The following is a 12612-nucleotide window of genomic DNA, read 5'->3' on the forward strand; positions in this document are numbered from 1 at the left end:
ACTCTGCAACATCGAGTGCACACCAATTTCTGCCAATCACCTGTGGTGTTAATATGCTCACTACACCCCTAAGTGAATACTTTGAGGGGTGTAGTTTCCAAAATGGGGTCACTTCAGGGGGGGATCCACTGTTTTGGTCCCACAGGGACTTTGCAAATGCGACATAGCGCCCAGAAACCAATCCAGCAAAATTTGTACTCCAAAAGCCAAATGGCGCTCCTTCCCTTCTGAGCCCTACTCTGTGCCCAAACAGCCGTTTATGACCACATATGTGATATTGCCGTACACAGGAGAAGTTGCTTTACAAGTGTTGTGGTGCTTTTTTTCATTTATTTGTTGAGAAAATGAAACATTTTCAGCTAAAACTACGTCTTATTGAAGAAAAAGGATTTTTTGTAATTTTCACTGCCCAATTCTAATAAAATCTATGAAACACCTGTGAGGTCAAAATGCTCACTACACCCCTAGATGAATTCCTCAAGGGGTGTAGTTTTGTGAATGGAATCACTTTTGGGGAGTTTCCACTGTACTGACACCTTAGGAGCTTTGCAATAGTGACATGGTGTCAAGAAACCAATCCAGCAAAATCTGTGCTCCAAAAGCCAAATGGCGCTCCTTCCCTTCTGAGCCCTACTCTGTGCCCAAACAGCAGTTTATGACCACAAATGGGGTATTTCCGTACTCCAGAGAAGTTGCTTTACAAATGTTGTTTTTTTTTATTCCTTTATTTGTTGAGAAAATGAAAAATTTTGAGCTAAAGCTAAGTCTTATTGGAAAAAAAGGATTTTTTTTATCTTCACTGCCCAATTCTAATAAAATCTATGAAACCCCTGTGGGTTCAAAATGCTCACTACACCCCTAGATGGATTCTTCAAGGGGTGTAGTTTCCTAAATGGAGTCACTTTTTTGGTGTTTTCACTGTTTTGGTCCCTTAGGGGCTTTGCAAATGCGACGTGGTCTCCGCAAACCATTCCTGCTAAATTTGAGCTGCAAAAACCAAATGGCGCTCTTTCCCTTCTAAGCCCTGCCGTGTGTCCAAATAACCGTTTATTACCACATGTGGGGTATTGTTTTACTCGGGAGAAATTGCTTTACAAATGTAGTGGTGCATTTTCTCCTTTTAGCCCTTGTGGAAATTAGAAAAAATTAGCTAAACCTACATTTTCTTTGAAAGAATGTAGATTTTCATTTTCACGGCCTACTTCCAATAATTTCTCCAAAAAACCTGCGGGGTCAAAATGCTCACTATAACCCTAGATAATTTCCTCAAGGGGTATAGTTTCCGAAATGGGGTCACTTTTGTGGGATTTCCACTGTTTTGGCGCCGCAAGAGCCTTTCAGACCCGACATGGTGCCTAAAATATTTTCTAATAAAAAAGGAGGCCCCAAAATCCTCTTGGTGTTCCTTTGTTTCTGAGGCCTGTGCTGCAGTCAATAAGTGCACTAGGGCCACATGTGGGGTATTTCTAAAAACTGCAAAATCTGGGCAATAGATATTGAGTTGTGTTTCTCTGGTAAAACTTTCTGTGTTACAAAAAAAATAGATGAAAAATTAATTTCTGCAACAAAAAAAAAGAAATTTGAAAATTTCACATCTACTTTGCCTTAATTCCTGTGACACATCTAAAGGGTTAAGAAACTTTCTAAATGCTGTTTTGAATACTTTGAGGGGTGAAGTTTTTAAAATGGGGTGACTTATCAAGGGTTTCTAATATATAAGGCCCTAAAATCCACTTCACAACTGAACTGGTCCCTGTAAAAATAGCCTTTTGAAATTTTCTTGAAAATGTGAGAAATTGCTGCTAAAGTTCTATGCCTTGTGATGTCATAGAAAAATAAAAGGATGTTCAAAAAACAATGCCAATCTAAAGTAGACATGCGGGGGATGTTAATTAGCAACAATTTTGTGTGGTATTACCATCTGTCTTACAAGCAGATACATATAAATTTAGAAAAATGCTAATTTTTGCAATTTTGCGCAAAATTTTGGTGTTTTTCACAATTAAATACTTAATGTATCGAGCAAATTTTGCCAGTAACACAAAGTCCAATGTGTCACGAGAAAACAATCTCAGAATCGCTTGGATAGGTAAAAGCATTCCGAAGTTATTACCACATAAAGTGAAAGATGTCAGATTTGAAAAAATTGGCTGCGTCCTTAAGGCCAAAACAGGCTGTGTCCTGAAGGGGTTAATGCAGGCACCTAGTTGTTTTGGAGCATGTAACTGGTCTGGAGGAGGCTGAACTCTTAATGGTTGGTAGGGGATCAAATACTTATTTCTCTGTGCACAATGCAAATAAATATATATAATTTTGACAATGTGATTTTCTGTTTTGTTTTTTTATCTAATCTATCTCTCACTGGTAAAATTAACCTAGCCTAAAAATTCTAGACTGTTCATGTCTTTGACAGTGGGCAACCTTACAAAATCAGCAAGGGATCAAATACTTATTTCCTTCACTGTATGTACTGAGCTTTGTTCTGGTGCTGTATATATGTAATGAGCTTTGTTCTGGAGCTGTATTTATGTACTGAGCTTGGTACTGGGGCTGTTTATGTACTGAGCTTGGTTCCGGAGCTGTATTTATGTACTGAGCTTGGTTCTGGAACTGTATTTATGTACTGAGCTTTGTTCTGGTTCTGTATTTATGTACTGAGTTTTTTTCTGGTGCTGTATATATGTAATGAGCTTGGCTCTGGTGTTGTGTATAGAACTATATTGAACTATATTGCTTGTAAAATGTACAAATGTTTTTATGCTCAAGTTACATAAAAAAAAGTTGTGGAAAAGAAATGACACGTCATTGATTGGTAAAGAAAACAAACATGGCGTGGGGGAAGGAGATGTTGGGGGGGCCAAACTGAATCTTTGCCCCGGGTGCTGGAGAACCTAGCTACGCCTCTGTGTATGTATATATATATATATATATATATACACACTACCGTTCAAAAGTTTAGGGTCTCTTAGAAATTTCCTTATTTTTGAAAGAAAAGCACAGTTTTCTTCAATGAAGATAACATTAAATTAATCAGAAATACACTCTATACATTGTTAATGTGGTAAATGGCTATTCTAGCTGCAAATGTCTGGTTTTTAATGCAATATCTACATAGGTGTATAGAGGCCCATTTCCAGCAACCATCACTCCAGTGTTCTAATGGTACATTGTGTTTGCTAACTGTGTTAGAAGGCTAATGGATGATTAGAAAACACTTGAAAACCCTTGTGCAATTATGTTAGCACCGCTGTAAACAGTTTTGCTGTTTAGAGGTGCTATAAAACTGAACTTCCTTTGAGCTAGTTGAGAATCTGGAGCATTACATTTGTGGGTTCGATTAAACTCTCCAAATGGCTAGAAAAAGAGAGCTTTCATGTGAAACTCGACACTCTATTCTTGTGCTTAGAAATGAAGGCTATTCCATGCGAGAAATTGCCAAGAAACTGAAGATTTTCTACAACGGTGTGTACTACCCCCTTCAGAGGACAGCACAAACAGGCTCTAACCAGAGTAGAAAGAGAAGGGGGAGGCCCCGCTGCACAACTGAGCAACAAGACAAGTACATTAGAGTCTCTAGTTTGAGAAATAGACGCCTCACAGGTCCTCAACTGGCAGCTTCATTAAATAGTACCCGCAAAACGCCAGTGTCAACGTCTGCATTGAAGAGGCGACTCTGGGATGCTGGCCTTCAGGGCAGAGTGGCAAAGAAAAAGCCATATCTGAGACTGGCTAATAAAAGGAAAAGATTAATATGGGCAAAAGCACACAGACATTGGACAGAGGAAGATTGGAAAAAAGTGTTATGGACAGACGAATCGAAGTTTGAAATGTTTGGATCACACAGAAGAACATTTGTGAGACGCAGAACAACTGAAAAGATGCTGGAAGAGTGCCTGACGCCTTCTGTCAAGCATGGTGGAGGTAATGTGATGGTCTGGGGTTGCTTTGGTGCTGGTAAAGTGGGAGATTTGTACAAGGTAAAAGGGATTTTGAATAAGGAAGGCTATCACTCCATTTTGCAACGTCATACCATACCCTGTGGACAGCGCTTGATTGGAGCCAATTTCATCCTACAACAGGACAATGACCCAAAGCACACCTCCAAATTATGCAAGAACTATTTAGGGAAGAAGCAGGCAGCTGGTATTCTATCTGTAATGGAGTGGCCAGCGCAGTCACCAGATCTCAACCCCATAGAGCTGTTGTGGGAGCAGCTTGACCGTATGGTACGCAAGAAGTGCCCATCAACCCAATCCAACTTGTGGGAGGGGCATCTGGAAGCATGGGGTGAAATTTCTCCCGATTACCTCAGCAAATTAACAGCTAGAATGCCAAAGGTTTGCAATGCTGTAATTGCTGCAAATGGAGCATTCTTTGACGAAAGCAAAGTTTGAAGGAGAAAATTATTATTTCAAATAAAAATCATTATTTCTAACCTTGTCAATGTCTTGACTATATTTTCTAGTCATTTTGAAACTCATTTGTTAAATATAAGTGTGAGTTTTCATGGAAAACACAAAATTGTCTGTGTGACCCCAAACTTTTGAACGGTAGTGTATATATACAAACACATATATATACACGCACACACATTTTTTTGGGAGGACATATGTATTGGGGCTATATCCCCTGACGTTTTAAGACCTAAGTGATGCCCCTGGCTGCTAGTGCTGCATTGTTGGGTCACTTTGGAGACCCAGTGATGCAGCTGAAGGCTTCGGGCCGTCGGCCATGAGAAGTTTGGGCGGGGGCCCAAGAAGAACTTTTGCATCGGGGCCCATGAGCATTTAACTACGCCCCTGCTGCAAAAGTAAGGTTGCCACCTGCCTGGTAAATCACTAAAGTATCCATTGAGCTTCACTGCTGACCGGTCGCCCCCCTAAGCGGCAACAAGCTATCTTATGCTTGTTGCCGCTTAGGGGGGCGACCGGTGCTGGGGGGGGGGGGTGACTGGAATTTGTGATTGAGGATCTTGATGCAGATGTGAGCATAGCCTTAAAGTCTCTCTTCAATGTTACTCTCCCACCCGATCTTAACATTGCATGCTGGTTTGTCAGCTAGCTATAACAACCATACAATGCCCAGCGGATATCGTGCACAATTCCTATTTTAACTAATATGAATAGTACATGTGCACAATACTCACAAAGCGTCGTACGGTTGCCACGGCAACCAAACTTCCCAGGGTGCAATCGCATCTCTCCACACTTGATCCTAAGATAGGGCAGGAGTGTAACATTGGAAGGGCCACTTGAAGACTGCGTTCACATCTGCATCAGGAGCCTTAATCACAAATTCCATCACATTAGAAAAAAAACATTGCATGCAGTGCTATTTTTCCCTTCAAAACGTAGGACACCGCAGCGATACCCAACAAAACTCATTATAAGTCAATGGTGTTCGTCTGACACCTTTGGTATCTATTGTGCAATGGATCTGGCAAAGTGTTGTGGCTTTTGTTATAAATGCAAGCCACAATGCAGTGCTGAAATGGGCAACAAAGAAACCTTGTAGATCTTTCAGATTAAACTATATGGCCCTTAGGCTGCCTATACACATTAAACAGCTGTCGGCTGAACGCTTGTTTGGCGGACAGCTATTCCATGCGCCCCCATACACATGCCTGCTGCGATCGGCTGATGCGTGTATGTATTCTCAATACGGAGAGGTGACTAATGGTCCAAGGCTGCTTTGCTTTGCATGAGCTGGATAACTTGTCATAATTGATGGAACCATTAATTGTGCTTTCTATCAGAAAATCCTGAAGAAGAATATCCGCTTGTCAGTTTGTGACCTAAAGCTCAAGCGCAGTTGGGTTATGCAGCAGGACAATGATTTAAAGCACACAAGCAAATCCCCCTCTGAATGTCTCAAAAGAAACAACATTTTGGAGTGGGTAAAGTCAAAGATCTGACATAAATCTCATATGATGCGACAAGATCTTAAATTGGCGGTTCATGGTCGAAAACCCTTGAATGTAGCCGAATTAAAATAATTCTGCAAAGAAAAGTAGGCAAAAATTCCTCCACAGCGATGTAAAAGACTCATCACAAGTTATTGCAAACATTTGATTGTAGCTGTTAGGATGGGTTCACACGACCTATTTTCAGACGTAAACGAGGCGTATTATGCCTCGTTTTACGTCTGAAAATACGGCGACAATACGTCGGCAAACATCTGCCCATTCATTTGAATGGGTTTGCCGACGTACTGTGCAGACGACCTGTCATTTACGCGTCGTCGTTTGACAGCTGTCAAACTACGACGCGTAAATTGACTGCCTCGGCAAAGAAGTGCAGGGCACTTCTTTGCAATGTAATTTGAGCCGTTCTTCAGTCAATGAAGAGCAGCTCAAGATTACAGGCGTCAAAGACACCTCGCATGATACGAGGAGCAGCATTTACGTCTGAAACGACGCAGCTGTTTTCTCCTGAAAACAGTCTGTCTTTTCAGACGTAAAAGCCTCTCATCGTGTGCACATACCCTTACTGTCAAGGTTGGCCCAACCAGTTAATAGATTTTAGGCCCCATGCACATGACCGTAATTTTGATCCACAATTACAGACTGTAATTGCGGATCAAAATACTTATACATTCATTTCTATGGCCTACAGACACCTTCCCATATATTTCCGGGAAGGTGTCCGGGCCGTAGTAATGATCCTATTTTCATGTCCTATTTTTTTATTTTACGGACCATGCTCCCATACTTTATAATGGGAGCATGATGCGCAAATTTAGGTGACTGTCCATGGCCGGCTGTGCCCATAATCACGGACCGTGATTACAGCTACGGCCGTGTGCAGGTGGCCTTAATGGGGGCAATTACTTTTTTGACATGGGTGAGATAGGTTTTGAATAAATCATTATCCACAAAAAATTAAATAATCATTTCATAATGGCATTTTGCGTTTATTCATGTTGTGTTTATCTTATATTAAAATTAGTTGGATGATTTGAAACATTTAATTGAAACAATTAACAATAATAGAAGAAACCGGTTTAGGGGCAAATACTTTTTCAAAGCAGTATATAAATATATATACATATAAACTTTACATTGGTGTTCAATGGTCAACATATGTTTTGAAGGAACACTCTTGGTAATACGAAACACTGTGTGTAATGCTTAGTACACGGCCTATGGGGGCAGTGCCAGAGCATGGTATTTTCTTTCCTGTTCTTTAAATCCATGGCATGCAACACGATGCACTAGGTATAACACACTATTTTTCCGAGAGTGTATATTTAAGTAATAATATTTAAAAACTGCTGGTTTTCTTCATCTTTGTGAACTGTTTTACACCATTAAATATGTAATACTAAGAAAAAAATTATTAAACTTTATTTATTCTTAAAATGAAAAGAATTATTGCTTACCTCATCAAAATCAGCAATTATTTCATTTAAAAGTCGTAAACATTCCACTCCCATATTATTGCCATCAAGTTCAATGTAAAAATCATTAAAATTAGGAATGGAGGCAAACATAACACCAACTTGTGAATAAGACTGGTAATAAAGATCCTGTGAAGAAAATAAACAAAACTAATAATTTCTGATGTATTGGTTACACAACAACGTAAAAAAAAATGTGCCCACAAAATTTCAACAAAGCACATGAATGTGCAAAATTAGACGGCAGCTAAAAAGTGTATGTTCAGAAATACCAGAAGCAAGCAAAATAGGAGAGCTTTAGGTCTTGGTTCTGGATGAACACAATAATGTAGTTTGTGTTGCTCAAACATGGCTAGACTGTTCACATGAATGAGCTGTAGATCTACAGGGTTAGGGTATGTTCACACGCTTAGCAAAATACGTCTGAAAATACGGAGTTGTTTTCAAGGGAAGACAGATTCTGATATTCAGCCGTTTTTTTAGCCACTCACGTTTTTCGTAGCATTTTTTACAGCCGTTTTTGGAGCTGCTTTTCTATAAAGTCTATGAAAACGGCTGAAGAAGTGACATGCACTTCTTTTTCGGGGCCGTCGGAACAGAACGCCATTTTCCCATCAAATCAATAGGCAGATGTTTGGAGGCGTTCTGCTTCTGATTTTTCCGTGTGAACATACCCTTACAAGTGATACGAGGGTGAGTGTGACAGAGGCCATAGTAAATAACAATTGTAAGGAGGTTGAAATTTTGTGGGTGGAACAGTTTGTAAGAGGGGTGAACATGGCTGGGATAAATAACTGTAGTCTGTGTAACCTGTATCCTGCTGCACTATGCGTATGCTGTAACTGTAGTTTGTTATTACTGTTATCTGTCTGGTTACATTTGTAGAAGGAATATTTTTACTAATGAGTAATTTGACAGATTGTACTGAGCATGCCCAGAAAGCCCAGCATAGCAGACTGAAGAAAGTTCTAGAAAGCAAGGGGAGGAGCAGGAGGCAGAGCTCTGTGCTAGAGGAGCAGGAGGCGGAGCTCTGTGCTAGAGGAGCAGACAAGAGAGTGAAGGGAGAGAGACTGTAGAGAGACTCATGAGAGGAGAGTATAAAGAGACTCAGAGACCCCTGAATGGAAAGTCTGGAAAGAGAGCAGCATTTAGAGAAAACTGCGGAGACTGAGACAGCTACAGGAGTGGCTGAGAACTGCTGGGACTGTCCTCACTGATGTGGCAGGTGGGAGCTGAGGAGACGCCTGTGACTATGATATGTAGAAGAGATATGAGACTGTATATCCCACAGATACTCATTTCATTTCTGAAGTAAAGTTGTGTAAAATCTGCCACCTGCCTGGTTCCTGTGCTCGTATATTGTACTGGATGTGCCACAAGTTTTTGATGAACCCTACTAGATGTGATGCTCTGTTGGATCTGGTAATTTTAACAATGAAGAGTTAAGATGTTGGCAATGTCACTGTTCGTGAAAAGCTCGATAATAGTGACCATAATATAATTTTGTCTAAACTATAAAAAACTAAAACAGGCTAGGAGGGCAGAAACACTTAATTTTAAGAAGGCCAATTTCCCAGGATGAGAGCTGCAATTCAGGATATAGACTAGGAAGAACTAATGTCAAATAGATATACAGAAATAAAATGGGAGTGTTTTAAAATCCACTTTGGGTAATTATGCTGCAAAATGTATTTCTTTAAGTCTAAAAGACTACAAATAATCCCCACATGGCTTACAAACAATTTTGTGTAAATGGACATTTACTTTTCAAACGACTTATACTGATCAAATAGTATACCTGTTATATATAAACTTTGCAATTAATTTCCAGTTAAAATGCAGATGTTTTATCCATGCAAATTCTGTGTGAAGTTACTGCCACTGGGTGTTAAGGATCTGCCAGGCACAGCTTCTGTATCCACGCCCATAGGTAATCAGTCTGCACCTGCTTCTATGTCTGTGAGACTGACTCCATCTTCCACCACTCAGGATGGCCGGCTTAGGAGTGGGAGAGCCTATCACAGCCTGGCCAGACGGAGCTAGATCCCGCCCTCTGCCTATTTATACCTGCCTTTCCTGTTCCTCCTTGCTTGTGATTCTTCTCTGTTGGTTTCCTGGCCCTGCTGCAGCTTCTTGAACTACTTGTCCCTGCTTCGTATTGACCCTGGCTTACTGACTACTCTTCTGCTCTGCGTTTGGTACCTTTGTACACTCCTGGTTTGACTCGGCTTGTTCACTACTTTCCTGCTCTGCGTTTGGCACCTCGTACTCTCCTGGTTTGACTCGGCTCGTTTACTACTCTTGTTGCTCACGGTGTTGCCGTGGGCAACTGCCCCGTTTCCCTTTGTTCTGTGTTTCCTTGTCCGGTTGTCTGTCGTGCACTTACTGAGTGTAGGGACCGTCGCCCAGTTGTACGCCGTCGCTTAGGGCGGGTCGTTGCAAGTAGGCAGGGACTGAGTGGCGGGTAGATTAGGGCTCACTTGTCCGTTTCCCTATCCCTGTCATTACATAATCACAAGCCCATATACCTACTCTACCCTGGTCCCTCACACCACTATAGACCCCCTTGAGACCCTGGTTCAGCAAATGCAGGGTCTCTCCCTACAGGTCCAGGCCCTGGCTCAGAGGGTCAACCAGCCTGATGCTACCATGGTAGTGCCCCTCACCTCACCTCTTGAACCCCAACTCAAGTTGCCTGACCGGTTCTCAGGGGACCGGAAGACTTTTCTCTCCTTTCGGGAGAGTTGTAGGCTCTATTTTCGTTTAAAGCCCCACTCCTCAGGTTCTGAGAGCCAGCGGGTGGGTATAATTATGTCCCGGCTCCAGGAAGGGCCCCAAGAATGGGCCTTCTCCTTGGCTCCTGACGCCCCAGAACTTTCATCCGTTGATCTTTTATTTTCTGCTCTCGGACTCAATTATGACGAGACTGACAGGACTGCCTTTGCCGAGAGTCAGCTGGTGACCTTACGTCAGGGTAAGAGACCTGCTCTGACTTTAGGAAGTGGTGCTGTAATGTCGGGGTAGGGAAACAGACAAGTGAACCCTAATCCACCCGCCACTCTGTCCCTGCCTACTTGCAACGACCCGCCCTAGGCGACGGGGTACAACTGGGCGACGGTCCCTACACTCAATAGGTGCACGACAGACAACCAGACAAGGGTACAAAGAAGCCAGGTAAATGAAGAAGTTGCCCACGGGAACACCGTGAGCAACAAGCGAGGTGAACGAGCCGAGCCAAACCAGGAGATGAGCGAGGTACAAAAACGCAGAGCAGAAGAATGGTCAGTAAAGCCAAGGTCAATCAGAAGCAGAGGATCAGTAGTTCAAGAAGCTGCAGCAGGGCCAGGAAACCAACAGAGAAGAATCACAAGCAAAGGAGGAACAGGAAAGGCAGGTATAAATAGACAGAGGGCGGAAGCTAGCTCCGTCTGGCCAGGCTGTGATAGGCTCTCCCACTCCTAAGCCTGCCATCCTGGGTGGTGGAAGATGGAGTCAGTCTCACAGACATAGAAGCAGGTGCAGACTGATTACCTATGGGCGTCGACTAGAAGTTGTGTCTGGCAGATCCTTTACAGGTGCGTAGCTTCTCGGTGGAATGACCCTGCCTTAAGGTGCCAGTTTAGGTTGGGTCTGTCGAACGCCCTGAAAGACCTGCTAGTTAGCTATCCCTCTTCTGACTCCCTAGACCAGGTTATGGCTTTAGCGGTACGACTTGACCGACGTCTCAGGGAAAAACAACGTGAACGTTTATGTGTTTTCTCCTCTGACTCCCCCATGATGCCTCCCGAGGTTCCGTTGCTTCGTGCTTCCACGGAAGACTCGGAGGTACCTATGCAACTCGGGGCCTCCGTGTCCCCCCAACAACGTAGAGAGTTCTGCAGGAAGAATGGTCTCTGCTTCTATTGTGGGGATGACAAGCATCAAGTGAACACCTGTCCTAGGCGTAAGAATAAGCAGCCGGAAAACTTCCGCGCCTAAGTGATCATCGGGGAGGTCACTTGGGCGTTCAGGTATTTCCCGTAAATATGAAACGTAATAAAATCTTGCTTCCCTTTCAGGTCTCTTTTGGTGGTAGGTCTGCTACCGGCAGTGCCTTCGTGGATTCAGGGTCGTCTGCTAATATCATGTCTGTGGAATTTGCTATGTCTCTAGCTATGCCTTTGATTGATTTGCCTAAACCTGTCTCTGGTAGTGGGTATCGACTCCACTCCTCTTGCTAATGGTTATTTTACACAGCATACCCCTGTTTTTGAACTCCTTGTTGGCTCCATGCATTTGGAGCAGTGCTCTGTACTGTTGATGCAGGGATTATCGTCCGATTTGGTTTTAGGCCTTCCCTGGTTGCAGTTGCATAATCCCACGTTTGACTGGAATACTGGGGATCTTACCAAATGGGGTAATGAATGCTCGACGTCATGTTTTTCTGTTAATTATATTTCTCCCCCTGAGGAGGTGAACACGCTATCTGAGTTTGTTCAGGACTTCGCTGATGTTTTCTCTAAGGAGGCCTCCGAAGTGTTACCTCCTCATAGAGAATACGATTGCGCTATCGATTTGGTACCAGGAGCTAAGCTCCCTAAGGGTAGGATATTTAATCTCTCTTGTCCAGAACGTGAAGCCATGAGAGAGTATATTCAGGAATGCCTGGCCAAGGTTTACATTCGCCCCTCTACTTCTCCGGTAGGTGCTGGCTTCTTCTTCGTAGGGAAGAAGGATGGTGGTCTTAGGCCATGCATTGACTACCGTAACTTGAATAAGGTCACTGTAAGGAACCAGTATCCCCTTCCTTTGATTCCTGATCTCTTTAATCAGGTTCAGGGGGCCCAATGGTTCTCTAAGTTTGATCTATGGGGGCGTATAACCTTATCCGCATCAAAGAGGGGGATGAGTGGAAGACTGCATTTAACACGCCCGAAGGTCATTTCGAATACCTCGTCATGCTCTTTGGGTTGTGTAATGCTCCCGCGGTCTTCCAGAATTTCATAAATAAGATTTTAAGAGATTACCTGGGGGTATTTCTTGTAGTGTACCTTGATGACATACTTGTGTTTTCCAAGGACTGGTCCTCCCACATTGAGCATGTCAGGAAGGTGCTCCAGGTCCTTCGGGAAAACAAACTGTTTGCAAAGACCGAAAAATGTGTGTTTGGGGTGCAGGAGATACCATTTTTGGGTCAAATCCTCACTCCTCATGAATTCCGCATGGACCCCGCCA

General features: G+C 42.8%; 1 protein-coding gene across 2 annotated transcripts in view; it reads right to left on the reverse strand.

The window, feature by feature from the left end:
• ADCY1 (adenylate cyclase 1) overlaps positions 1-12612 on the reverse strand; it is a 763759-nt gene that overhangs the window by 69222 nt on the left and 681925 nt on the right. For both annotated transcript variants that reach the window (XM_075827013.1, XM_075827012.1), the window contains one exon: positions 7381-7527. In XM_075827013.1, coding sequence (XP_075683128.1) covers positions 7381-7527 — 147 coding nt within the window. The remainder of the gene's footprint in view (positions 1-7380; positions 7528-12612) is intronic.

Source organism: Rhinoderma darwinii, chromosome 5, assembly GCF_050947455.1.
Source record: "Rhinoderma darwinii isolate aRhiDar2 chromosome 5, aRhiDar2.hap1, whole genome shotgun sequence".
NCBI lineage: Eukaryota > Metazoa > Chordata > Amphibia > Anura > Rhinodermatidae > Rhinoderma > Rhinoderma darwinii.